This window comes from Eptesicus fuscus, chromosome 14 (genome assembly GCF_027574615.1).
Source record: "Eptesicus fuscus isolate TK198812 chromosome 14, DD_ASM_mEF_20220401, whole genome shotgun sequence".
In the NCBI taxonomy this organism is placed as follows: domain Eukaryota; kingdom Metazoa; phylum Chordata; class Mammalia; order Chiroptera; family Vespertilionidae; genus Eptesicus; species Eptesicus fuscus.
The window spans coordinates 29,358,847-29,385,109 of NC_072486.1; the positions used below are offsets into that span (position 1 = coordinate 29,358,847).

Genomic DNA, 26,263 nt, shown 5'->3' on the forward strand with positions numbered 1-26,263 from the left:
CTCGGAACAGCCCATCTGGGGGAAAGGAAGGAAGAATTTATCCACCAGTTCCCTCTGGGGCTGCATCTCTTTGGTCAAAGTTCACCCCTCAAGTAGGGTTGCCAGATTTAGCAAATAAATAAATACATATTAAATAATAAATATTCCCATCAATATTAGTAACAGAATTACATTAAAAAGATATTTTTTGGCCCTATCCAGTTTGGCTCCATGTATAGAGTGTTGGCTGCAGACTCAAGGGTCGGGTTCAATTCTGGTCCAGGGCACATGCTCAGGTTTGGAGCTTGGTCCCCAGTAGGGGGCGTGCAGGAGACAGCCAATCAATGATTCCCTCTCATCATTGATGTTTCTATCTCTCTCTTCCTCTCTGAAATCAATAAAAATCTATTTTTAAAAAAAGTTATTTGTTGATTTTCTGAAATTCTAATTTAACTAAGTGTCCTGTGTTTTACTGGCAGTTCTACTCTCAGGACATGAACACCCGTGCGTTGCCAGGCAGCTTCAGGGGAAGCCTGAGTCTCTACGGACACTGTCCACAGGCACCGACGTTGGTTTCTCCTCCTCAGTACAGCAGTGTGGCCGTGGTGGCGATGGTGGTGGTGAAGCAGGGCAGCTCCAAGCCACTGGCCAAGAGGCAAGGCCAGAGGTGGAGGTAGTGATGGGTTGGGGTGTGGGCAGGAGGACTGCAGGCATGGCTACATGGATGTGGGGTGATAAATAACAATTTTCTGTAAAGATGAATCAATATTCATTATCATATCTTGTTAGTATCTGTAGGACCATACTGCACTAGTCACTGGAAATATAGTAGTGAATAAGACAGAGTTCCTGCAATCTGGGAGCTTACAGAATATAGCTTGAATATTGTGTTGAGTCCTGGTTTAAAAAACAAACAAACAACCTTAATGACCCAGACAATGTGGCTCAGTGGTTGACTGTCAACCAATGAACCAGGAGGTCACAGTTCAATTCACAGTCAGGGCACATGCCTGGGTTAGGGGTTCTATCCGTGGTAGGGGTGTGCAGAAGGCAGCTGATCAATGATTCTCTCTCATCATTGATGTTTCTAACTCTCTCTCCTTCTCCCTTCCTCTCTGAAATCAATAAAAACATATTTAAAAAAGAATAACTGCTAGTGAAAAGAAATGTTTAAGAATACCAACTCATTAAATAGATGTTTTTTTTAAATTATTACTTTCGCAAAAACAAACAAACAGAACCCCCAGGATTCCAAAACTATTTACATGTATTTTTGGGATACTTCTGAAAAGAAAAAGTGTTAGATGGCCTCCATAAAATATTGGAATTATTATTCAATAAGATAGAAAAATTCATTTATATACATTTCAAAAAAGAAGTTAAAACACATTAAATAGTACTTTTTATTTAGGTGTTTATAAGGCAGATCTATGAGAATGATATAAAAACATAGCATATAATTTGATAGCAATAATTTGGTGATTACAGAGTTTTAGCAAATAACTATTACACAGTTATAAAGAAGACTATTTTCTAAGCGGATACAAAAATATTTAATCAAAGATGAAGACAAGAAGATGAGTATAATTAATTAACAATGAAAAACCAATTCTAACATGAACTGCACATTTTCCTTTAAAAACTTTTAAAGGTAAGAATTATTGCATTCTCATTTATTCAAACAGTGTTGAACGGTATCATGACAAAAAACTGAAGGCTGGAATGGGTTGATTTTGACTTCATATAAAGAAACCCAAGTTTACAATGGCTTAACTACAGGAAAAGGCAATCCATGTAATGTAGCAGTCAAGATCTTTTTAGTCTCCAACGTGCCCTCCTTAGGGTGTGGCCTTGGTACTCTTGGATTTGTCAAGGCTCCTGTTATTTCCAGAATTCCCGCAAGACGGAGGAATAAGATAAAGAACACATGCTGGAAGCCTCCCCAGGAAGTCACTCATACATTCCCCAGACATCTCTCTGGACAACACTTACTAGTCACATGGGATCACCAACTGCAAGGGCGGTTGAGGAATTTGATAGACTGCAGCTTTTAAAGAAGCAGGGTAACTAGTCCCTGTTCAGGTTGGATATCTGAAACACTATGTAAAACATTTAAAGAAAATTTTAAGAGAATATTTCCTAGAAGTTGGCATTATGGAAATCATACAAAAGCCCCTGCTTCGGTGATTTAACTTAGCCAGGCTAGTCACTGGGAGTATCCATACAGTCTGCCCTAATTTTGAATGGCTGCATGAATGAAAATCCACTGAGCTGGAAAGCAAAAATCTCAGTGTGCATATGTGTTAGGCTGAACCAAACATTGTTTTGGTATCATATGGGCAGAATTGCTGAATATTAGCACTTTACAATTTTTCACATTAAAAAAAATTAAAGAACTTTTCATTCCTGTAAAATTCACTGTTCAAAGGTACAAACAGATTGTGTTTCCACTAAAATTATTACAGTTCCATTTAGAGCCATTACATAGACTGAATACATAGAATGTGTTTTACTGACTTACTGACGTATGAACAATGGAAGGTGGAGCATCTCCTTTTCTTGATGACACATCACAAATATTAATCTTAACCCTGGACCAAGGTGTATTATTTGTAATACACTGGCACTGCTCTAAGTCATGAGTTTACAAAATAATTTCAACACAACATTTTAGGCTGTTTACTTATTTAAAAACAGATTTTATAGACTGACACGGGTTCAGTGTTTATAGTATTCCTAAAGAAATACTTATGAATATAATTTATGGCCCTTTATTTAAAATATCTCATTAAGAAATCTTAAAATTCACAAATAAACCTCTTTCAGAGGAATTCTCACAACAGAATTTATTATGAAATAGTTTAATGGCAAAAGGCAATGAAAAGAATTAATGTTTTATCATATTTCATAGAAGATAAACAATACAAAAATATGGATATGATTTATTCTTTAAGCCCTTTTACACAAATAATTTTCATAATCTGACTGTATGAATGAATATACCTTATGTTACTATTATCAAATTAATTTCAAAAGTAAAATACCTTAATCAAGTCAGGATTATTTATGCCAATTTATTAGAAAATAACCAGGTAGTTTAAAACTGGAGCTCATTAGCCAATCCCATACATAGCACAAAATAACCATCTCCGATAAATACCTACAAATATAATTTATTTATACATTAAAATATTTTAAAATTTAAATAAAAATCTCTACACGTAGGCAATCTTAGCTAAATTTCTATAAATGCTTTGAAAAATATGTTAGCATGAATATATTCTTATTTAAACATGATCTTAAAATTATTAATAGCAGAGACATATGACACCTGCACAAAAAAGCTAAGTAGCATGATCAGTCCAGGATTATTTTCTTCTTAGGAAATAATTACTTAATTTTTTGCATAGGTTTAAGACTGGATATATTTTCTACATTCTTATAATTTTTCTCAGGGCACTTCTCAAAGCATAGATTAGAAAACAAATTCCTATTACTTTAAAGTACCCACCACTTTCTCACATCTAGCAAGAACAGAACTCAGTCCTACTTCTGAGGCCAGAGTAATAAAAAAGTGATTATGAAAAAAAGTGATGAAGAAAATAATCAGGTAGGAATAGTAAAATAAAGCGATTAAAAGTCAACTGAGTAAAACAATTAAGTCAATATTTTTGCATTTTAGAAAGGCTTTGAAATATTTAGAGTTATAATATACTACCTTTATTCTAAAACTTCAAAACTAATTTTATCTTTGTAAGGGAGAAAAGGAGATACCATTTGAAACAAGTTACATCTTATGTATATATATTTTTATAAACTGTTTTTTCATATTTCCAAAGTCCCCATTTATCTCTAAGAGTGATTATTTTATTTATAATACATTGGCTACTTAGTATATATGTTCAACAATATACTTCAATAGTCATCTAACTTTTTAAAATATTTAATTGTATTTTCACATGAAATGGTGAACATGTGGTCTTAAGACAGTGAAACTTGAACAAGAAAGTATTGAAAATATGCTAATTTCACTAGTCCACTACAATTGTTTACGAGTGTTTACCTTTAAATGTTATCACCCAACTGAATTCCTACTAAGAACTAACAAGTAAGTAATTATCAAGAGGGGAATACTATAATTAAAATAAAGAAAATGAAGAGCTCAATTAAAAAGTAAAAGGTATTAAACTGACATAATACATAGTGGGGAAAGAGCCATTGGTAGGAAAGGGAGCCTCCACTAAGTAAATGCCCTTTCATTTTTGGCAGCTGGATTCAGTAGTCCTCAGAGGGTAAGTGTATAAATATTATAATTCCAGAGGAGTGCATATAATTGTATCTTGTCTGCAATGTTTTATTTTAATAGGAAAGAGCATATGGGGAAAAATGTAGGGCATTCTAACCAAAGTTTGAATAAAATGACATTTTAATGTGGAATGTCAGCACTGAAAATTTTTATGAATAATTTGTATGATTATATATCTCCAGAGTAGATTTATAATTGACCACTTACCCTAATAGCCTTCAAGCTTGCAAACTGCTCCCCAATGAATGGTTGAGCAGGCAGGAGGACTTCTCAAGAAGAGAAAAGGAGATGACCAACCTACAGGGACTTTCTAAGATTCTGTAGGACCTCAGCCATTTATTAAAATTGCCATGGTCCTATCTCTGCTGGAGTCCCTCACCGTATTGGGAGGCATATGGACTGCCATGGGTCTCCTGGGTCACGTCTCAGGCAACATCCTCTCCCTCAAGGTAAGAACTGTGGATTGTATCACAATTTGATAACCACAACTCACTCTCAAGAATGTCAATGCCTTTATACAAAAGAGGAAGCAGAAAGATCAGCATCATGAATGTAATGCATAGATGGAGCAGGGGCCATTCAGCCTAGTGGTTAAAACCACAGCCTCTGAAATAAGACTGCTGGGGCTTAAATGCTGGCTCTGCCACTATTCCATGACCTTGGGCAAATTACTTAACTTTTTATCCTTCAGTTTTCTCGTATGTAAAATGAGAATGATAGCTACCCCTGTCACAGGACTGTTTTAAGTATTAAATGGGATAATACAAGTAAAGTGCTTAGAACAGTACATGGCATGTTAGAATCCCTCAATGAACTTCTGTAAAATCCTGCACCATAGAGTGTGATGATTGGCTAAGGTGCAACAACATAGATCAGTTGACAAACAACTACCTGTGTGTATAACTAATATTTTCCCTTTAACTAGAAACAATTATACGATTTCCAGGATTGGTACTATATTAGCAAAATCAGTTTTGGAGGCCAACAATTACTGTCTTCTCCCTGACAACATATTCAAATGGAACTGCTTTGTAACAAGATAAGGAAGAAAATCTTTCATGAAGTACACATTATCAGTATATCTTTCATATCTCCAATGCATTTTTAAATAGAATTTCAGGTTCAATTTGTCTTTTCAGTTTTGTGTTTGTTCACATAATCACATCCATTCACAAAAATCAATGACATTCTTCAAATCCTATCTTATGAGAGAAATATAGGAATATAACCATGTACTCTTACCTAGATGCTAATGTAATGTACCCTTTCTTTAAAAATATATGATTATGCATTTCTAATTCTTACACTGGATAATAATTAAAACCTTTGAGCTTCAGAAAAAAAAACTTATCTATTGAATTATATTAAAACCTAAAATTCTGCTGGTTTGCAAAGAGTTTTTAACATTATATTGTATCTATATTATTAACTATAAATATTTTTGCCTGATTGTGGAATATAGTTTGTTAAAATAACAGTAATGTCACAGTTGTGCAAAACAAAACAAAAAAAACAACAACACACCTAAATTTCAACAAGTTAACTACAAAAATCTATACTGACAAAAAATGACATTTGTGAACATGAATTTGAAGACAATGCTACCACTATTTGGCTGAGATCACATTGAACAAGTTTCAGCCCACAGCAATTTGACAGCACACTGGCAACTGAAGATACAGGAAGTCATACACATAATGGCGTGAGTAGGAACTCTCATGGCATCAGCGAGCACCATTTATCATCACATGACGGTGACCCTTTCTGGTGACAAATGAGGAACTGCTCCTCCAACACCTTCTTCTACAAACTGGCTCTTTTCCCAGCCTTTCTTAATTCTCTTCAGCTTTTGGCTTATGCATGGAAGAAGTAAAATGCTCTTACCCAGAATTACAATTGATGGCAAAACAAGAGCGAGAACAAAGTTTGGGGGTGTATAAAACCTGTAGTACTCTCCTTCAAAAGCTCGTTTCCATCCATAAATTAAAACATGGAAAGTGCTTATGAGCAGAGCGACGTAGCCAAGAGTAGACTTCGGATGGAGGAGGAAGAAAAAGAAACAAAGAATAAGAAGCAAATTATTCAAATTCATAAATAAATCTATTTTATCTTAAATTATTATTGAGCTACTTTTTGTTCTCTACTAAATTAAACAATTTAAGCACTTTCATATATATTTACATCCATACTTTATTTTACACAATTAAAGCCATATTGCATAGTTTAATATTCGAATTATTTCATTTATTATATGAAGAACTTTTCCCTCATGTCATTGAGAATGAAACATTTAATGCTGTATAATATTCCATTGAATGGATATGCTATAATTTATTTAACCATTCTTTTCGTTGATTATTTACTTTGTTTCCAGCTTTCCTCAACTATACATAATGCCACTCTACGCCTTTTTCTATATTCTGGTTTATTTCCTTAGAACTGATATAGTGGGATTGCTAGTCAAAACATCTGGCTTTACTTTAAGGTTATTGACAAAAACTGCTAAACTTTTTTATATAGGTTATCCACATTTCTGCCAGTTGTGTATATAGGAAAAATGAGTGTGTTTATATATATGTATGCATATGTACATGCTAACTGAAGGTACATATGAAAAACCTTATATATTAACATGTAATATAAATAGCATTTCAAGCATGTGGCTTTATTGACCTTATTAAAAGAGATTATTAAGAACACTGCAGTTAAGCAGTTTACAAGTTAAAATCTAAAAGGTCAGCATTCCTGGTTCCCTAAATTATGATGTTCTATTGTTTACTTTGAGAAATACTCTATTATATCAATGCAATATTGCATCTGTAGAATGATGTAACATCTAACTTCACTGGGAAAGGATCAAAACTCTAGCAGAAAACTGTTCTGTCTGCAATTACTCATCTAAATTTATAATGATAGTTTGCACCCATCTAGCACCTTTCATCTGAGGCCCTTCTATTTCTTTCCAGGTGTGATTAAACTAGCACTTTGCAAAGTATTCATTTTTTTTTTCCTTCAAAAGAAGAAAAAAGAATTTAGACCAGGGAAATGCCCTTAATTTGAATGATATTTTTAGATAATTTAAAAACAAAAAAAGCTCAATAAAGACCACCCCCCCGCCTCCCCCCCAAAAAAATTCAGTTTATCACCAAATGTTACTTATTGGCATTATAGTGCTGTAAACCATGTGGATACAGCCAATACTGATTGGGTCTATGTTTGAGTTATATATTTTTAAATACACAAATGTAGCCCTGACTTTGTGGCTCAGTTGGTTGGAGCATTGTCCCATACACAGAAAGATGGCAGGTCCCATTCCCGGTCAGAGCACATACCAGGTTGTGGGTTCAATTCCTGATTGGGAAGCATGAGGGAGGCAACCAATATGTTTCTCTTTCATATTGATGCTTCTCTTTTTCTTTCTAAAATCAATGAAAGCATGTCCTGGAGTGAGGATTTTTTAAAAATGCAAATATAAACCCCTTTGTAGACACTCATATACATATGTATATAATTTATATACTAAATACACTAGCAAGTTCATAAGGCTGGCTGCTTGTCATAATCCATTAAGTTAGTTATCTGGTTTGTCACTACTTTAAAATATTCTTTTAAATATTAGACTGACCTCCTCCTCACTTGAATTCAAATTAATGAGATTTTTCTGGACACAGCAGGATGATTCAAAATATAAAATAATTCTCCATTTGGCTAATAATACATTGACTTTTGGCTTCAACTTGTTCTAAGCTCACACATCCCCACCTTCATTTTTTTTTTTTTTCCTGATTAAAATAACCTTTATCCATAGCATAGCAGGCAAGGCTATCAGTGCTGTAGAATCCTGAACTGGTCTTTCACTTACTAAACCAGGATGGGCCTAAGCTAGCCTCCAACCATATGAGGTCACCACGCTTACATGCAAAAACACAGCTTCCAGAGGCTCTTTTCATAAGAAACATATTTCAAATTCAACTGTACCTCGCATGTAATTCTATGCAGCCCATTCCCTCACCAAACAAAACCCCACATACCTGAATAAAACTGAATTCCCTCCAGTTTAAAGCATTGCTCACTGAAGGGATGGAGGTGACTGCCAGGAGGGACAGTAAGCCCAGGCTCATGATGCCAAAGGAGATATACATTTCAATTCTCCAAACTTCTTCCTCATTCCAAGAGTTTTTAATGTCCGCATGAACCTAACAAGAGAGCAAACATGAGTCTCCCTTATTTGGTAGAACATTAACTGATTCAGCACAGAGTTCACTCCTGGCATAAGAATACATCACATATGGACATAGTTAAGTTGTATTAATTCAATTTAGCAAACTGTTATGGAGAACCTATTACTGGATGGTATTGTTTTAGGCATGGGAAAAAAGAGAATGGAGAGTTAAACAAAGGCAGGACTAGGATTCTCTCTTTCTTTGCATATGTGTGAGAAGAGTGGGTAAACCTGTCTCACATTTGTAACGCATCACAGTTACAGGGACTCCGGTGTCCAAAGACCACGAAATGCCACGTGGTTTGTTCCAGGTGACACAAAGAAGTACTGGCAGTTAGACTTAGTTTTGAGGTACTTTTACAAGTTGATTTAAACTTGATTGAATTGTTTGGGTACATTCTGGACTTAGTTCAACTTAGAACCTGGAAAAGGAATTTCTAAACTACTTTTGTATGTTCCTTTCTCACATCAAGAGTATTTGTATGTTGATTTATCTCTTTCCTCTTACCTTCTTTTCCACAGGAAGCTGAGATTTCCCTGAGGATAAAGCCCTACTGAATGCAAATATTTATCCACTTGAATTGCCTCATTATTTAATATGCTTTTCCAACTGTCCATTTGCCTCATTCCTATATAATAACTACATTGATAACTCATATATAATCAAGCAGAGTAAGAGGGGTTGGGAGTCCCGGGGTTGAGTTGGAAGTAGGTAGCAGAATTTAAAATGGTGTTTAATGTAGGCCTCACGGAGGGGTGAGATCTGAGCAAATGACTTGAAGGAGGAAGCTGGGGAGCTGATACGAAAGCCTCCCTATTCAGTTAAGAGAAGTAGTATTTTTAGAAAAAGAATGACTTAAAAACATTCATGTATTTTTTCCCCCAAAATTATTTTAGGTTGAAATTGTTGAAACACATGTAAGTACTAGATGCTCCATACTTGGCCCATGATGCCTCGGCTCCTTATAAAAAGAAAAAGCGTTTACACATTTGTTTTGGTGCGGTGTCCTCGGCTTTCACTGAGAAATGCTACATCCAAGAGCTCCCATGGTACACTTTATTTTACATTCGCTGAGTGGGAGCGATTGGGGAATTCAGTCTAGTCCAGCATTAAGCTCCCCCCATGAAGCTCTCCTTGCGATGTTCTTGAGCTAAGTGCTAGAAAAGCTTCACCTGAGGAACTGGTATCCTTCCTGCTTTTTGATAACAAAAATCTTGTAAGCATATGTCTTCTGATATGGCCTTCCTATTCTGCTTTATGTTTTCACTGGTTCTAATTTTATTGTGTACATTTACTGAGAACTGCCTTAACATTTTGTGGGACATAGCCGATTATAAAACATTAAAATAATGAACTGTTCAGTACTGAAAGCAATCATTGCAATAACATTAAAAAGAAAAGAACAGCCCTGGCCTGTGTGGCTCAGTTGGTAGGAGTTTTGTCAAATACACCAAAAGGTTTGATTCCCAGTCAGGACACATACCCAAGTTGGGATTCTGGTTGGGGCATGTGCAGGAAACAACCAATCTACATTTCTGCTCACATCAATGCTCTCTTGCTCTCTCTCAGTTCTTCTCTCTATAATCAATTTTTTTTTTTAAAAAAAGGAAAAAAAAACCCTAATCCTTTATTTCTCTGCTTTTATTCTGCAAAGAAAGGGATGGTTGCAGCTTTCACCCTCAATGATTTTGCATTAGCCATGTAACTCTATGCAGAAACATTATTTATTTATTTATTATTTTAAAAATATATTTTATTGATTTTTTTTTTTTTACAGGGAGGACGGGAGAAGGAGAGTTAGAAACATCGATGAGAGAGAAACATCAATCAGCTGCCTCCTGCACACCCCCTACTGGGGATGTGCCCGCAACCAAGGTACATGCCCTGGACCAGAATCGAACCTGGGACCCTTGAGTCCGCAGGCCGACACTCTATCCACTGAGCCAAACCGGTTAGGACGAAATATTATTTAAAGAACAGTACTTTTCCTGCCCTAAATATACCAAGGTATCCAAAGTTGTGCCCAATTTTTAATCTTACGGTTTACAAATTATATTAAGCATCAGATAAATAACAAACATGCTCCATACCTGCTGATAAGCCATGTTGAGTAACAAGTATCTCTCTGATCTTCTCATCGGCAAGCAGAGGCTATAGGCAACATGGACCGAAGCGAAGAAAAAACTTAGTAATCCAAGCTGTTTCCTACACTGCAACCAGGTCTCCAACCAAGGTGGGAATCTCCTGTACTTGGTGCCGTAATAAAGTTGGTAAGCAGCTGCCAGGAGGCCTGCTAGGTATACCAGGGACAGCAAAGTAATGGCAACGACGGGCAAGGTTTTATTCACAATCTCAATAGGAATCTTGTAGAAGTCGCTCTGCTGGTTTCTAGCATAGGGATGTATCACATCTCTGACAAAGGAATAAAGAAAGAAAAATGTGGCCAGGCTTATGGCCACCACTACTGGCCCTCTCCAGAGAGTGAAGAGTTGCAGGGGTAAATTTTCAATCTCCCTGGCTGATGATAATGATCCCACGTCAACGGGAGTAAAATTCAACTGGCGGGCAAGTTCAACAACCTGTTGTCGAGCTTGAATATTGTTGCTGCAAATATAAACCTGCAGCGAAAACAAAAGGCACATCATTTACCATTGCTGCTTGTAAAAATGGTGATGATCCCACCCTCCACTTAGTCTGCGGAGCATCACTTGTGATGACCAAGTGATGCAAAAAGTTAAGGAGATAAAGCATTTGTTAACTTATTATTTATTAATAGATTACAATAGTGTCATTAAAAATGACCCAGTCCCGTGAGATGACATGAAAAGAAAATGCAGACACATCTAGCTAGAACCTGGGGTCAGGATGACCTCAGGGGAAGGAAGGCAGGAGGAATAAAGGTTCTGGATCACGTGGTTCAATGGCACTGGTGATTTCAGGCCTCCGCTGCAGTGGGTGGAGTTTGAGCTGCTGGTTGTGCCCCGCCCCCTCCAGCTCTTTCTCTCTCCCATTGAGAACAGGGTGGGTCTGGCTCGCCAGGCTTTCCAGGATAGTATTTAGTTTTGGGGCAATAGTGGTTGGTGATTCTGCCTAGTAGGGTGATTACAAGCACTGCCTTTTACAGATAATTCAGCAAGAAAGAAGATGGGTGTGCACTCAGGACTGAATCTGCAACTAAAACTTCTAAATTATGTCAAGATGCTGTATTATAAAATGTATCTTTTGGCTCAGAAACCAATTCACCAAGTATCTCTGGAAAAAAACATGGGTTATCTCAAGTACATTATTTCATTAGTCAGAATGAGATTCTTTCATCTTTAAATGATGACAATATACTGGGGGGGGGGATGGTATAATAAGACTTACTTAATTTAAAAAGTAAATCAACTGCCATTTTCTAACACTAAGGTGTTAACTCTATAGGAACACTAATGATGAGATGGGTGGGGTTGGGGATGGGCTTTCAGACTACCACAACCTCTTAGATATACTACTGCAGGTGAGAATCCAACAAATATTTTCTGAGCACCAAATGCATTGCTAGAGTGAGCCACTATTACTTACAGGTAGGTCCTTTCACCGAGGGCTAGAAAACTACTGCTATTAAGTAATGTTTGGGGAAAACAGACTCCTAAATATATTTATCCCTGAAGACGTTTATATAAGGGTTCTAGAACAGACCACACCGAAACACTGGCATGCTAAATCTATTTATATTATGCTGACAATGTAAAGCTCTTTGCATTGTTAATTTTACTTAATATTAGGCAGATGAGTGACAAAGTCTATATATTATACACATGTTCATGAACTTCTAAAATGGAGTGGGGGACAATACCTATATAACAAAGAAATAAGGAAAAGCATTCTACATTAATTTATTACAGTTGTGACAATGATGAAGTAAACTCTTTTATTTGTTGGAAAAAATCCTATAAATTATGAAATTCTGTAATAAACCTAAAAGTATAAATCAAACTTTCATAACAAGGACACGAGTAGTATGAAATACAAATGAAACTATTTCTGTAGCTCCCTTTGAATTAAATCATTGTTCCACAATTTTTTGTTGTTGTTGTTGTTAAAGAATTAAAATGATCACAAATATGGGCAAAGGATTAAATTCAGGCTTATCTCTAATTCAGTCTGTATCCATTGCTAAACTTTGGTGGATATGCAAAAGGAAAAAAAGGATTCAGAAATAGCCTTTAGGAAAATTGGAAAATATATATTCTTTTACTAGCCTTCCAAATTAAAGACCCGAGAGTGAATGGCCATCATGACTGACATGCAGCATACAGTGATATAATACTTGAACTTATTTTCTAAGACTCTTAATCAACTATCTTTATGGACAAAAGTATTTTGTCATCATGCTTAATTATAATGAAGAATCACACCTTAAAGGTGCACTATTCATATGTTTACTTATAAAGGCTCTCATTCCACAAAGGCATGGAGGGAGTTCCCCATCTGCTTTTATTTTCAAGGTGAACTAGACACAACCCCTAGGCTAAAAGAGAACCTAAGCAATCCAATCTGCTTCTATCTTCCCCACGTGGATTAAAACCTACACGTAAAAAATAAAATAAACTGTACTACTGTATTTTAATAAATTCTATGAATAACCTATGTAAAATAAAAAGGTACTCTGCAAGCATTCTTCTTGGGGATCACAGGAAGTGGTATTTCATACAGCGATGGAATACAGCTACCGAATAGCTGCAAGCGAGGAAGAGGGGAGAAGAAAGAAGAGGAAAGAAGGTTGGGAGGGAAGGAGCGAAAGAAAAGGACATGCTTGCTGTTTGTTTCTTTTTTTGAGGAAGCAAGGAGAGATCAACTCAGTGTGTTCCATTCTTCATCAGCCAACCTTGCCTTTTCTTGGATTAGCTGGTTCTGACAGAAAAGTCCAAGAAAAGATGTGTGCCCCTGCAAGGTCAGAACTTTCAGGTGCTCATACGTAGTTTTCAAAATGATAATCATTGGAGGGGGTCCGAATTTGGTTTTTAAATGTATGCTATTTGTTTAACTACATAACTACAAAATACCAGATAAACAAGAATAAAATTTAAAAATACACACCTGCCGGCTGGCATCCTTAGGCCCTAACTGAAGGGCCCAGGCTGAGATAACATTAAATCCTTTGACGACCAGTGAGTCCGGGAATAAGGAAGCCAAATACTCAGCATTGGACTCTGGGTATTGGTTTATCTTCATGTTATTGCTCACATCAATGAGGATTTTACCCACGAGCAGATGTCTCAGGTCCCACAGGGAGGTGTAATGTTCTCTATGTATAGCAACAAATATGATATTTGTTTTGGTTAGCACATCCTCATGATGAGTGACATCTACCACGTGAGGAAAAAATTCAGAAGCAAATTTAGGATTTCTACTTCCTATGACCACATGATAGCCACATCGAATAAGTCGAATGGTCAGGGATTTGGCAAAATCCCCACTTCCGATTACACCTACAGTGACCTTCCTTGCATCTTTGATACTATTTATGCCATTGGGCAAAAAAGTATCACTAAGGCTCTTAGGGCTTCCCATCATCGAGATAGATTCCATGGCACAGACTCTTCCAAGATCACCAGGGATATCCTAGGGGAGAGAAAATAAAATGTGCATCAATTACCTCTTACCAAACGGGAATACACTTTTAGACATTATAATACGGCCCTCGTTTGCAGACATAAAATATTTCAGCAAGCTATATAACTTAGAGCACAAGTGAGACACAATTTGCGAGCTAAAAAGGGATCTGAGCATAGAAAAATGAACTGTCACAGAGTTGACATGCTAAAGTGGGGCTGCTCAAATTTCAATGTGCACATGAATCACCTGAGAATCTTGTTAAAACGCTGACTCTGACTCAGCAGTTCTGGAGTGAGGCCCGAGAGTCTGCATTTCTAGTACGGTGAGCTGCTGCCGCTGGTCTGCAGACCCCTCTTTGAGCAACAGGGCACTAGGGAACAAAAGGAAGAGATGGCTATCTTCACCTAGAACATTTTTAAAAACACAGTTCTAACCTGATTACCCAGTTTCTCGGCAGATCAGAGGCAGCAGATCAGAAAAGCTGCTAGTGGCAGAAAGGACTATGATAGGACGTTATAGCACACAGGACAACAGAAGAAGAAAAACCATGAAAAACAAAGGGCCTTGGCTGGTAGCTCAGCTGGTGAGGGTGTCCTCCTGATACACCAAGGTTGTGGGTTCCATCTCTGGTCAGGACACATACAAGAATCAACCAATGAATGCATACATAAGCAGGATAACAAATAGATGTCTCTCTCTCTCTCCATTCCTCTCTTTCTCTAAAATCAATCAATAAACTTTTTAAAAAAAATCTTTAAATCCAAACTCTCAAGAGTCATTTGGCGTGGTCTATCAACTATCCTATACACCTGACTCTTATTAAATGAGAATAAGACAAATCAACTACTAGAGAATGAACTACTAATGAACCTTGGCACTTATATAATACCTTAAGAAAAACAGGCATAAAAATATAATAAAGAATTAAATATAATTGGCTTCTATCATTCACCCTATATCCTCTAACTCATCATTGAGAAAGTTAGCTTCTCAATTATATTAGTAATGTGTTTATGGACTTAAATTAGACAATACTTGTGAAATCTTTTCTTCTTTTATTCATTGGTGGGATAGAATACAACACAATTAGTCTTTCTGGGGAAATTTGTCAAATTCTTTAAGTGACTAACATCTGAAATGTTCGAAATAACTTTCTCCAGAATACCAGATTGCCATAAATCAGTGTCACTAATGGGAATGAATGAAAAATACTCTTCCTTTCTCTCCTCATTGCACAATTTCTTTTATGCTAAAAACAGATGTGGATCACTTCAGAGAATTTAATGGATTTTACAGGAAAGGTGGAATGTTCCAAAAACATGTTTTTGGGGTTTGTAGTAAATGAAATTTGAAATTACTGGAGCTAAAAATATTCAACTTTTTATCCTAGAAGTGGATCACATACAATGACTCAAAAAAACCCTGTAAATTAATCTTTATTTTTTAAAAATATATTTTGTATTGATTTTTTTACAGAGAGGAAGGGAGAAGGAGAGAGAGTTAGAAACATCAATGAGAGAGAAACATCGATCAGCTGCCTCCTGCAACACGCCCTACGGGGGATGTGCCCGCAACCAAGGTACATGCCCTTGATCGGAATCGAACCTGGGACCCTTGAGTCCACAGGTCGATGCTCTATTCACTGAGCCAAATCGGTTAGGGCAAATTAATCTTTAGAAAGAAAAAATAATATAACCTAATACTCATTATAGCATATTCTCTGTCAGGTTTGTTGTGCTTTATATATTAACTGATTGAATTCCCACAATCACCACAGGATGCCCATTTTAAAGATGAAGAAATTAAGACAAGCAAAGGATAATTTATTTGTTCAAGGTCATAAGAGAAAAAGTAAGGGAGCTAGGATTAGAATCCATGTGCATGCAGTTCAGCTAAGGCAGTGGTCGGCAAACTCACTAGTCAACAGAGCCAAATATCAACAGTACAACGATTGAAATTTCTTTTGAGAGCCAAATTTTTTAAACTTTAACTTCTTCTAATGCCACTTCTTCAAAATAGACTCGCCCAGGCCATGGTATTTTGTGGAAGAGCCACACTCAAGGGGCCAAAGAGCCGCATGTGGCTCGCGAGCCGCAGTTTGCTGACCACGGAGCTAAGGCATGTGTCATTTGGGCAAATGTAAGGAATTTAAGAAAGGGCTTTTTCTTTGGGCATCAGGGAAAAGGGGTAGAGGTGTGCCCATCCTATATAATAAAACCCTAATATGCAAATCGATTGAACAGGGGAATGACCGGCAGAACAACCAGTCACTATGATGTGCACTGACCACCAGGGGGCAGACGCTTAATGCAGAAGCTACCCCTGGTGGTCAGTGCGCTCCCACAGGGGGAACGCTGCTCAGCCAGAAGCCAAGCTCTCAGGTGAGCGCAGCGGTGGGGGTGGGAGCCTCTCCTGCCTCCACTGTAAGTGGGCGGTAAGGAGCGAGTGTGAGTGTGTGTGTGTGTGTGTGTGTGTGTGTGTCCCGGACTGTGAGAGCCCTATACTGCGAGAGGGATGTCTGAGGGGGATTGGGCCTAAGCTGGCAGGCGGACATCCCCAAAGGGGTCCCAGACTGTGAGAGGGCACAGGCCAGGCTGAGGAACTCTCCCCCAACCCCTGCTTAGTGCATGAATTTTGTGCACCGGGCCTCTAGTATTAGTATAGTCTTCTTTGGCCATATCATTACTCCTCAGCATTACCTAGTACTCTTAATGTCTAACTCAGATCCTGGGAAAGGAGAAAACTCACTATTTTTAATCTATTACACATGCTTCATTTCACACTTTTCAAGTGAGAAGGGATGGTAATTAGCTGCTTTCCCTGGAGTGATTTCAGGTACCCAGAAGGCCAAGAGGGGGTCAGATGGACCAGGGTAGTACAAAAACATCAACTCCTCTTGGAGAAGTGGTGGGTTGTCTTCACTATTCAGGAGCAGTTAAAAGAACCAGAAGTAATTTAATGAATGATCATTTCATTCGACAATTCAAGTTGAATTGACCAACTTACCCTTAGTCCTATATAATGTCTAAGGGTAAAAGGGTTACTAAGCTTACACACAGGAACCCAAGTGTCATATACCCTAGTCCTAACTTCTGAGTAGAGATTGTTGCATCTCCCAAAATAGTATTTGCAATTTTCAGAATTGCAAAATCTTGAAATCTATCATGATGATCAAGGTCTTTTCAAACTAAAAGCAAAACAGTATCAGTTATCTGCTAATTTTATAAAGCAAATTCAAACCCCTTCAGTAAATCAGAATGTGAACAGATAAAAATTCATTAGGACCTAATGGGCCTCCCACTGTAACATGTATTTTTATCCATATTTACGGGCAACTGTTCTAACATGTTTGACCCTTATTCACATTATATTTCTATAATGGCAAGTTCTAACTGAACCCTTTAATGGTGTGACTGTAACTATAAATAAAAGTTGGCCTGATAAATGAGACTCTTCGTTATAGTTTTAAGGAATGTAAAAGTACCCACGAGAAAGAGAAAAAAAAAAAAACTTGTAAAGGATCTGAGAGATGGGTTATTTGTGTATTGTTGAAAGCTTACAGTACTAAAATATGTGTGCTATTTAATAGTGCACAAGTTTTTCATATATAATATTATCTTATTGAATTCTCAAATGCCTGTGGAGTACATATTATGCCCATCTTAAGGATGGGGAAAGAGACTCAGAATTTTAATGATTTACTTAAGTCAATGCAGTTTGTAGTGATCCAACAAGGATTTAAATACTAGTCTTCCAACCTCGGCTCCTTCTAAAACTGCAGGGCAAACATTTTAGGGGAGATCTTTAAATTGTTTAGATCTCCAACTGTCGCCTGTAACTATACTCTCTAAAATCAATACTAACCTTAAATAGTTACAATGTGAATCACAGCTTAGGATAGTTTTAGATAAATCCAGAGCTATAAGCTTAAGAATTCTAGCTACAAAACAGGTAAAATGCTGAAATAATTCCATATTTTTGGATCAAAAGCAAACAGGGAATTAAATTTATTAATACTACAAAACAAAACATGAATGGTTGCTGGGTAACTTTGGAGGAAACCCAGCTAACAACCCATTTGTCTTCTGAGGACTCTGCAGAGCGCCTGCTTTTTAGAGGGAAGAAAGAAGAAAGGGCCGAGAAGAGGGCCGGTGTCCTGTGGAACGCATCCATACACAGGCCTAAAAGCGACTCATTCCCACAAACTATGGGTAACGATCTAGTGCGGACACACGGGGACCAGATCTCATCAATCAACTCCAAATTTGCTAAGCTACCATTTGGATCACTAGGTTAACTGCTGAGCTGAAGTTAATTAAAACTGTGACATCTGCAAAAAAAATGGGGTTATAAAAAATGAATAATGTCAATGTCTGAAGGAGGTTTACCTTGTCTTTACAAAAAAAGTTACTAAAAACCTTACATTGTACATCTCCATTGACAAGAAATGATGGGACTGTAACTGGCAAGACAGACCTACCCTGCTGTGTGACCAGCATGAATTTACGGGGGCCACTGTGTGCTTTGCATAGGAGAGATAAAGGACAAAAGAAGCATGGCGCTTACACTCGAGGATTTACGTTCTAGTTAGGAAAACACAAGCTGTATGTAGAATTAAAAGCAGAAAAAAAAAAAACCTCACATCATCATACCATTAAGAACTAGCTTGTACGCTAAGAGCGTATTTGCTCTAGAAAATCAGGGAACAGAAATACCTCATGGTGTTCCCTTACTCCAAGTCATTCATATATATAAAATTATACTTACAAAATCATCTCTAAATTACACAGGACTGGCCCTGACTGGGTAGCTCAGTTGGTTAGAGCAGTGGTCGGCAAACTCATTAGTCAACAGGGCCAAATATCAACAGAACAACGACTGAAATTTCTTTTGAGAGCCGAAAACCGACTTCTGCGCTTGGGCCACGAAGTTTCAATCGCACTGTACGTGCGCGCCCGCACGTGGTATTTTGTGGAAGAGCCACACTCAAGGGGCCAAAGAGCCGCATGTGGCTCGCAAGCCGCAGTTTGCCGACCACTGGGTTGGAGCATCATCTCGATACCTACCCCAAGGTTGCGGGTTCGATCTCTGGTCAGGGCACATACAAAAAGCAACCAATGAGTGCATCAATAAGGGGAACAACAAATGGATGTTTTTCTTTCTCTCCCACTTCCTCTCTCTCTCTCTCTCTAAAATAAATCAATAAAAAAATTTTAAAATAAAAATAAGTTACACAGGGCTGCTTCAAGCCACATTAATGACAGTGCATTACAGGTTCATTTACGCTTAAGACTATAAAGACCCTACGTTAAATTTGGCTTTTTGTGACCTTACCTTAAAAGTGTTAGGGCACTGGTTTCCAAATATAAAGTTATCGCTGGTCTACAGTGATTAAAAAGTATATGGAACAACTAAATATCAAAAACATAAAATCTGACTTAAAAATGGGCAGAAGATCTTAACAGACATTTTTTTTCATTGTCTATGAAGCCATAGAGATGGCCAACAGGCATATAAAAAGTTATTCAAGGAAGCGGGGAGGGAGGGAGGGGAGAGGGGAAAAAAGTTGTTCAACATCACAATGAGATACCACTTTATACCCATCAGGATGAGTATTAGCAAAAAGACAAAAAATAACAAGTGTTGGCAAGGATGTGGAGAAAAAGGAACCCTTGTGCACTGCTAGTGGGAATGGACACTGGTGCAGCCACTATGGAAACAGTATGGAGGTTCTCAAAAAAATTAAAAGCAGAACTATCATAGGGCCCAGCAATTATACTTCTGGGTATTTACCTGAAGAAAACAAAAACACTAACTCAAAAAAGAAATGTGCATCCCTCTATTCACTGCAACATTATTCACAACAGCCAAGATATGGAAACAGCCATAAAAAAGAACAAAATCTTGCCATTTGCAACAACATGGATAGACCTGGAAGGTATTATGCTAAGTGAAATACCGTATGATTTCACTTATATGTGGAATCTAAAAAAATAAAAATAAATAAGTAAAATAAAACAGAAGCAGACTCATACAAACAGAGAACAAATTGGTGGTTGCCAGAGGGATGAGGGGTGGGAGGATGGGCAAAATAGGTGAAGGGGTTAAAGAAGTACAAACTACAAACTGCCAGTTATAAGATAAAGAAACAATAACCTTGTTGCAGACGGTATTGAGATACGGATGCATATGTTTACTGGCTAACGAATACAACTTTTTCTGTGTTGCAGTAAGTCACTTGTAAAAAAAAATCTCCTATGAAAGGCCTATACAAACTCATTTCCCTAATTTCAATGCCATAACACAAAATAGATTACAAATGGCACTAATGTCCACTGAGTGCTATAAACTTTAGGGCTCTCTGGTGATTGACATCAATTTAGAAATGAGGTCACAACCCAGGATCATAATGACATCCATCCATCCATCCATCCATCCCCAACCATTCACCAACCCAACATCATCATCGGCCCTATCCACTAGGCATCGGGCTAGGTACTGACACTCCAATTACACAAAACAGGCAATGGCTTCCTATCTAATTATATGTTGAAATCAAGTATGAGGACGCATACACAGCAACTGAAAAAAAGCTTTATTGGGGTGTAATTTACACAGCATAAATTTTACCCACTTTAAGTGTATACATTAATAATTCTCAGTAAATTTACAGTTATGCAACCATCACCACAATCCAATTTTAGAACATTTCATCAGCAGTAACTGTTTTTACTCACATTTTAACAAAATTGGCCAACAGTAAGTGCCTCTTTTAAAAAATCCTGCCTCCCTTAATGTTCTGAAAGCCCCATGGGCTTTCATACACACCGCAGAGTGTGACCTGAGTTTTGCTGACTCTGCTTGGTGCTAGGAGAGAAATAGGGGATCCCACCGTTTGGGTGAGTGTACAGGCAGAACTGCAATCTCAGAGCTGCCTCTTCCGTCAAGGAAGAAGGACCTACTAAAGCAGGGGTTCTCAACTTGAGCTGCACAATCAATTGACCGAGGACCTTTATAACATAGTGATACCTAGTCACCACCACCCATCTGCTCAGATTTTTATTTCCTTGGTCTGGAATTCAGCCTGGACATCAAGATTTTGTTTTAGAGACCGTCAGCCAAGATTGAAAACACCTCTACTAAAAGTTTCAGGATTCAACCTAATACTTATTCTGGTATTTGGAGATAACTTATGTGGCTTTTTGATCCTCAATTATGCTCCTCTTTACATTATTGTTTGTGTCAACCAGTCCTCCTTGGCGCCAATTCAATGCCAACAGGAATCCCCAATTTGGGGTTCAGTGAAGAAGGAAACTTGATTCAGTGCAAAACAGCTCATCTGTGATACAGCAAGGCTGTGAGGTGGCCCCCAAGGCCAGCACCCTCTCTGGCTAGACCTCTCTGCCCTGTTCCCGGCTGGTCAGCTATGCTCCACACCAGTCTGCTTTGCTCTTTGCTGGTCTGCTCCATTCTGCGCCAGTCTGCACTGGCCTGCTCTGCTCTGCTCCAGCCAGAAAACAGTCTTCCGTGGAAAGGGAAAGTGCATTCTCAGAACCAGAGGGGAGCTGACTTATATAGACAGATGTCTCTGCCCTTGGTCCCCTTCAACTCATGCAAATGAGGACTCCAAATCCTCAGTTTGACTGGTCCAAAAGGCACTGTGCTGATTGGTCAGAATGGAGCTGCTCTGATTGGTCAGTGAAGAAACTGATGGGGCTACAGCTGTGCAGCTCCTGAGGGAAAGCCTCAGTCCTATTGGTTGAAATAGGGTTCCAGGAACTGCTTTATAAGGCCTGGCTCAGATGGCAGAAACACAGGGCAGGCAGGCAGTTCAGTTTGCACAAGAGGCCCCTGTGTAAATGGCTGCTAGGCTCTGTTTTGTTTTGTTTTGAATCGTTGTTGTATGTTTGTTTGTTTTTAAAATTTGAGCCCAGTCAGCCACGGGGAGCCTTTTTTAGTAGGTATTTTCTTTCTCAGGGTCCACATTTGTAATCATGAAAAAATAACACTAGTGGGAGAACAACTGTTGCCTTTGGATGGGGGAAGCTGAAGAATTTACATGCAGTCTTTTCTCTTTTTCCACTCAGGCAGTAACAGCATTGTAGATCCACTCACTATTTTGTAATTTTCTCTTCACTTTCCTTAAAATGTGTCACCCCTCCACACAGCATACTTTGTTCCTGTTTTTGCATAACATGCAGAATTCAGAATGTTCTAGTGAGGTATCTCTTCCTTCTGTCTGACAAGGGGCTCCTCTTAGTTCTCCAGACACCCCTAGGTTCTGCTGGCCTGAGCAGACGAGAGTTTCCAAGTGGATTGACTGGCTCTAGAAGAGCGCCTACCAAATTTTAATGTGAGTATGATCACCCGGGAATCTTGTTAAAATGCATTCTGGTCCTCTAGTTCTGGAATGAGGCTCGAGGTTCTGTATTTCTCCCAAGCTCCCAGGTGATGCCTGTGGGCCTCACCAGGTGATGCTGTGGTCCATGGGCCACGCTTTGACTAGTCTCGCTATCTTTTCATTTGATGTTTTTCATAGGAAATATAGACTAAATAACTGAGAAGACTACTGTGGTAATTATGGAAGATTTGTTTATGTGATGTCGAGAAGAAAGAACAGGCCTCAGCTTCTGAAATCAACTTGTTTTCTGAGTCTGCTTCCTTTGTAAAATAGAAAACAAAAGCCTCGCCGGTGTGGCTCAGTGGTTGAGTGTCGGTCTACCCAAGAACCAGGAGGTCAAGGTTTGATTCCTGGTCAGGGCACATGTCAGGGTTGCAGGTTTGACCTGCAGTAGGGGCTTGCAGAAGGCAGCCAGTCGTGATTCTCTCTCATCATTGATGTGTCTATCTCTCTCTCCCTCTCCCTTCCTCTCTCTGAAATCAATAAAAATACATTTTAAAAATATTTCTTAAAAAGGAAAACAAAGAGGTTGTACTTGACTCCTGCAGTCCTTTCCAACATTAAATTCTTTTGTTTCCAAGTCTTTTTTAAAAAAATATTTAAAATCATTTAGCATTCATATAAGCATAACCAATGGACACAGACAGTAGGGGGGTGAGGGCATGTGCTGGGGGGTGGGAGCGGCCTGGGAGAGGTCAATGGGGGAAAAAGGAGACATATGCAATACTTTCAACAATACAGAATTTAAATAAAATAATCCAGATTTTCTCATTTCAATAAATGGTACTATAACCTACAAGTTGCATAAGTCAAAAATCTGGGAGTCATTCTTGAGTCCTGGCTTTCCCTCACCCTTGACGTACAATCCACATCAACTCCTGTTCTCCAAAATATTTCTTAAATCCCTCTCCACTGACACCAGTTTAATTCAGTCTCTAGCATTTCTCATCCAAACTCTACAAACACTTCCTGATAAAGTCTCTCTCTACGTTCTCCTTTGCCTCTTCCCAAATCATTCTCCACAGAGCAGCTAAGATCATCTTAAAACGAAAATAAGATGATGTCTCTCCCTCTTTAAAATTCAATGGTCTTCTGTGGCACTTAGAACTATAGCTACCTTCCTGACCAACACCTAAAAGGCCCCAAACGAACTCGATAGCCCCTGCACACCTCTCAGTCCCATCCTGTATGACTGTTCTTCCCTACCAGAGGCCCGATGTACGAAATCCGTGCAGGCAATGAAAGAAAAATACCACATGATCTCACTCATTTATGGAAAATAACAGAACATTATAACCTGATGAACAAAAAGATAGACACAGAGGCAGTAAAGCACCGAACAGACTGTCAAATTACAGTGGAAAGACTGGGGAGTGTTGGGGAGGGGGGGAAAGAGATCAATCAAAGGACTTGTATGCATGCATATAAGCACACCAATGGACACAAGACACTGGGGGTGGGGTGGGATGAGGGCATGCGACAGGGGATAGGGGAGGCTGGGGGAAGGTCTATGGGGGGAAAAAAAAGGAGATATATGTACTACTATATGTAATACTTTAAACAATAAAATAAAATTAAAAAAAAAAAAAGAGTAGGCCTTCCTTCCCCTGGCTGCCAGCACGGGCTTCCCTTGGCACCTGGGACCAGGGCTTCCCTCGCTGCCCCAGCTTCATCCGGAAGGACATCCGGTCTAATTAGCATATTACGCTGTTATTATCATAGATGGTCCAGACACAGCATCCTTTTCTAGAAGTAAGAAAAGACCATTCTGGTTCCCATGTGGAGAACTTTTCACATGCTGTTATGTCTCTTGAACAGAATGAGTCACTACAGTTTTGCTTTGTTTTCCTTTCCGCTCTTGTTATGTTTCCTTTGTAATTACCTTATGCCATTGTTTCTTTATTCACTATTATTTCCCCCACCAGACAAAAATCTTCCTGGCGGCAGAACCAGGTTTATCTGGTCCATCACTGCCTCCACAATGCCCGGCATATAGTAAATAAGAATCCAATAAATATTCTTTGCTGCTGTATGCATCAAAAAACGCCAGGACCGAAAGAAATGTAATAGGTCTCTAGGTAAGATCCCTCTTTTCACTGACCAAGACATGGAGGCCCAAAGCAGGTAATTAATATGTCAATATCATGGTTATGTGAATGTCATGGTTACTGGCTGAGCACAGAATAAATGTATCGCCTGATGTCCTGAAGGCCTCGTCTTTTAAACTTCCGGTTTGCCTTCTTTCTCATCTTTCTAACTCATTTGTGATCCTTTCTGTAAACATTTGTTTGCCTTCATCTGTGCTACTTCTTCAGTATTAAAAAGTAATTATGTTCACTCACTACAAGTATATTTTCCATGTCATCACTGCAAGAAAAAGTGACTTAGATATAGCTTTTCATTTCCTTTTTGCACAATTAGCTCAATTTATCATTATTGATATTGCCTCTTCCCTCAAACCCCAAAAGACTGATTAGCTAAGAGAAAGGAACTGCAAACTGTTTCTAAATATTCTGAAAATTATCTAGGATGGGCATTTTTCTTCTGTAAACAGCTTTTAATTTTTGAAACAACAGAGGGAGAGGTGCAGAGTAAAAAAAAATATACACACCTTAGAGAAAGAAAAAAAAATAAATGGAGATGAACACAGCAAAGAAATAATAAAGGTGGAAAAAGGGTGTGTGGGGTCGGGGGAGAGTGGGGGGATCGCCGAAGTGGTTTGGAGAGAACTAACAAGGTTCCCAGTAGTGGGGCGGCTAACGGGACTGTAATCTAATCAGAGACACGAAGGTGGGGGAAAGGTCAGAAGTTTGTTCCATTTCTCCCCCTTTCACCCATAATGACGAATAATTAACCATGGCCTGAAGTAAGGTTGTCTACCTAAAACATGAACTGCCTGAGGAGGAGTAAAAACTGACACCAATTCTTCCCTAAAGGGTGGGAGTAATGGAAATCTCCTGACAAAGATTCTCTTGATCTCTCTGCCCTATTTTAAGAGCCAGATTTTTTTAGGGCATAATTTTCAACAAGTTTTGGCTGCGGCTGAACACTGGGCTCCAACATAATTGAGGGCACTTCCAGACGAGGCCAATTACTTTCTAAACACACCATGGCCTGAACACACCACGGTCACATAACTGGCTAATCAACAAAATGAATAAATACTAGCAATACCCCCTTGTTGGCAAAGCGGTGATGGTGTGATTGTCAATGAAATGCGCTGCATCCGCCCCCAAAGTGGTGGGGAGACAGGCTATCGGGGAGGCCAAGGTGCCTGCCAGTCCTTCCTCGCAGGGGCACAGCCTACCTGGGACGAAGTCTCGATCCCGGCCTCCTTCCTCCTGGGCCCAACCTCCGGGCTACCTGGGAGCGAGGGGAGACCCAGAGGAGTAAGGGGAGGAACCGGTGGAACCGACACCGCTCCGGAGCCTTCCCACTCCCCACCCCCAGGTGCGCGATCGGGGAGCCGCCCCTCGGGACGGGCTCCCGCGGAGGGCGCGGGATCCGGGGAGGGAGGACCCGGGATCCGGGGAGGGAGGACCCGGGATCCGGGGAGGGAGGACCCGGCGCGGTGCGCCCACTGCATCCGGACCCTCCCCTCGCCGCGCGCCCCCTCCGACCCGCTCACCTCCGCGCCCTCCGCGCCGCGCAGGGGCCAGCCTGCGGGTCTCCCGCGGCGCCGCCGACTCCCCGGGGGCCCGGGCTCGGGGCCTAGGGACTGCGCCTCCGGCCGGCGGCTGCGGAGTGGCTGCG

At 39.2% G+C, this 26,263-nt stretch overlaps 1 protein-coding gene across 1 annotated transcript; it reads right to left on the bottom strand.

Annotated features, from left to right (window-relative positions):
• Positions 1 to 451: 451 nt before the first annotated feature.
• On the bottom strand, positions 452 to 26,263 carry STEAP2 (STEAP2 metalloreductase). The gene is made up of 7 exons (XM_054726215.1): positions 26,139 to 26,263; positions 25,818 to 25,873; positions 13,591 to 14,115; positions 10,599 to 11,126; positions 8,317 to 8,481; positions 6,170 to 6,317; positions 452 to 695 (listed from the first exon to the last, which is right to left on the bottom strand). The coding sequence occupies exons 3-7, from the start codon at positions 14,080 to 14,082 to the stop codon at positions 502 to 504; spliced, it is 1,527 nt and encodes a 508-aa protein (XP_054582190.1). The 5' UTR covers positions 14,083 to 14,115; positions 25,818 to 25,873; positions 26,139 to 26,263; the 3' UTR covers positions 452 to 501.

Excerpts from the sequence above, each read along its gene's own strand:
- STEAP2 (XM_054726215.1), bottom strand. The coding sequence starts at position 14,082 with ATGGAATCTATCTCGATGATGGGAAGCCCTAAGAGCCTTAGTGATACT. Across the intron at positions 8,482-10,598 it reads TCAACATGGCTTATCAGCAG|GTTCATGCGGACATTAAAAA; the intron begins GTATGGAGCATG and ends CTCTCTTGTTAG. Across the intron at positions 6,318-8,316 it reads GGGAATTCAGTTTTATTCAG|TCTACTCTTGGCTACGTCGC; the intron begins GTATGTGGGGTT and ends CTCCATCCGAAG.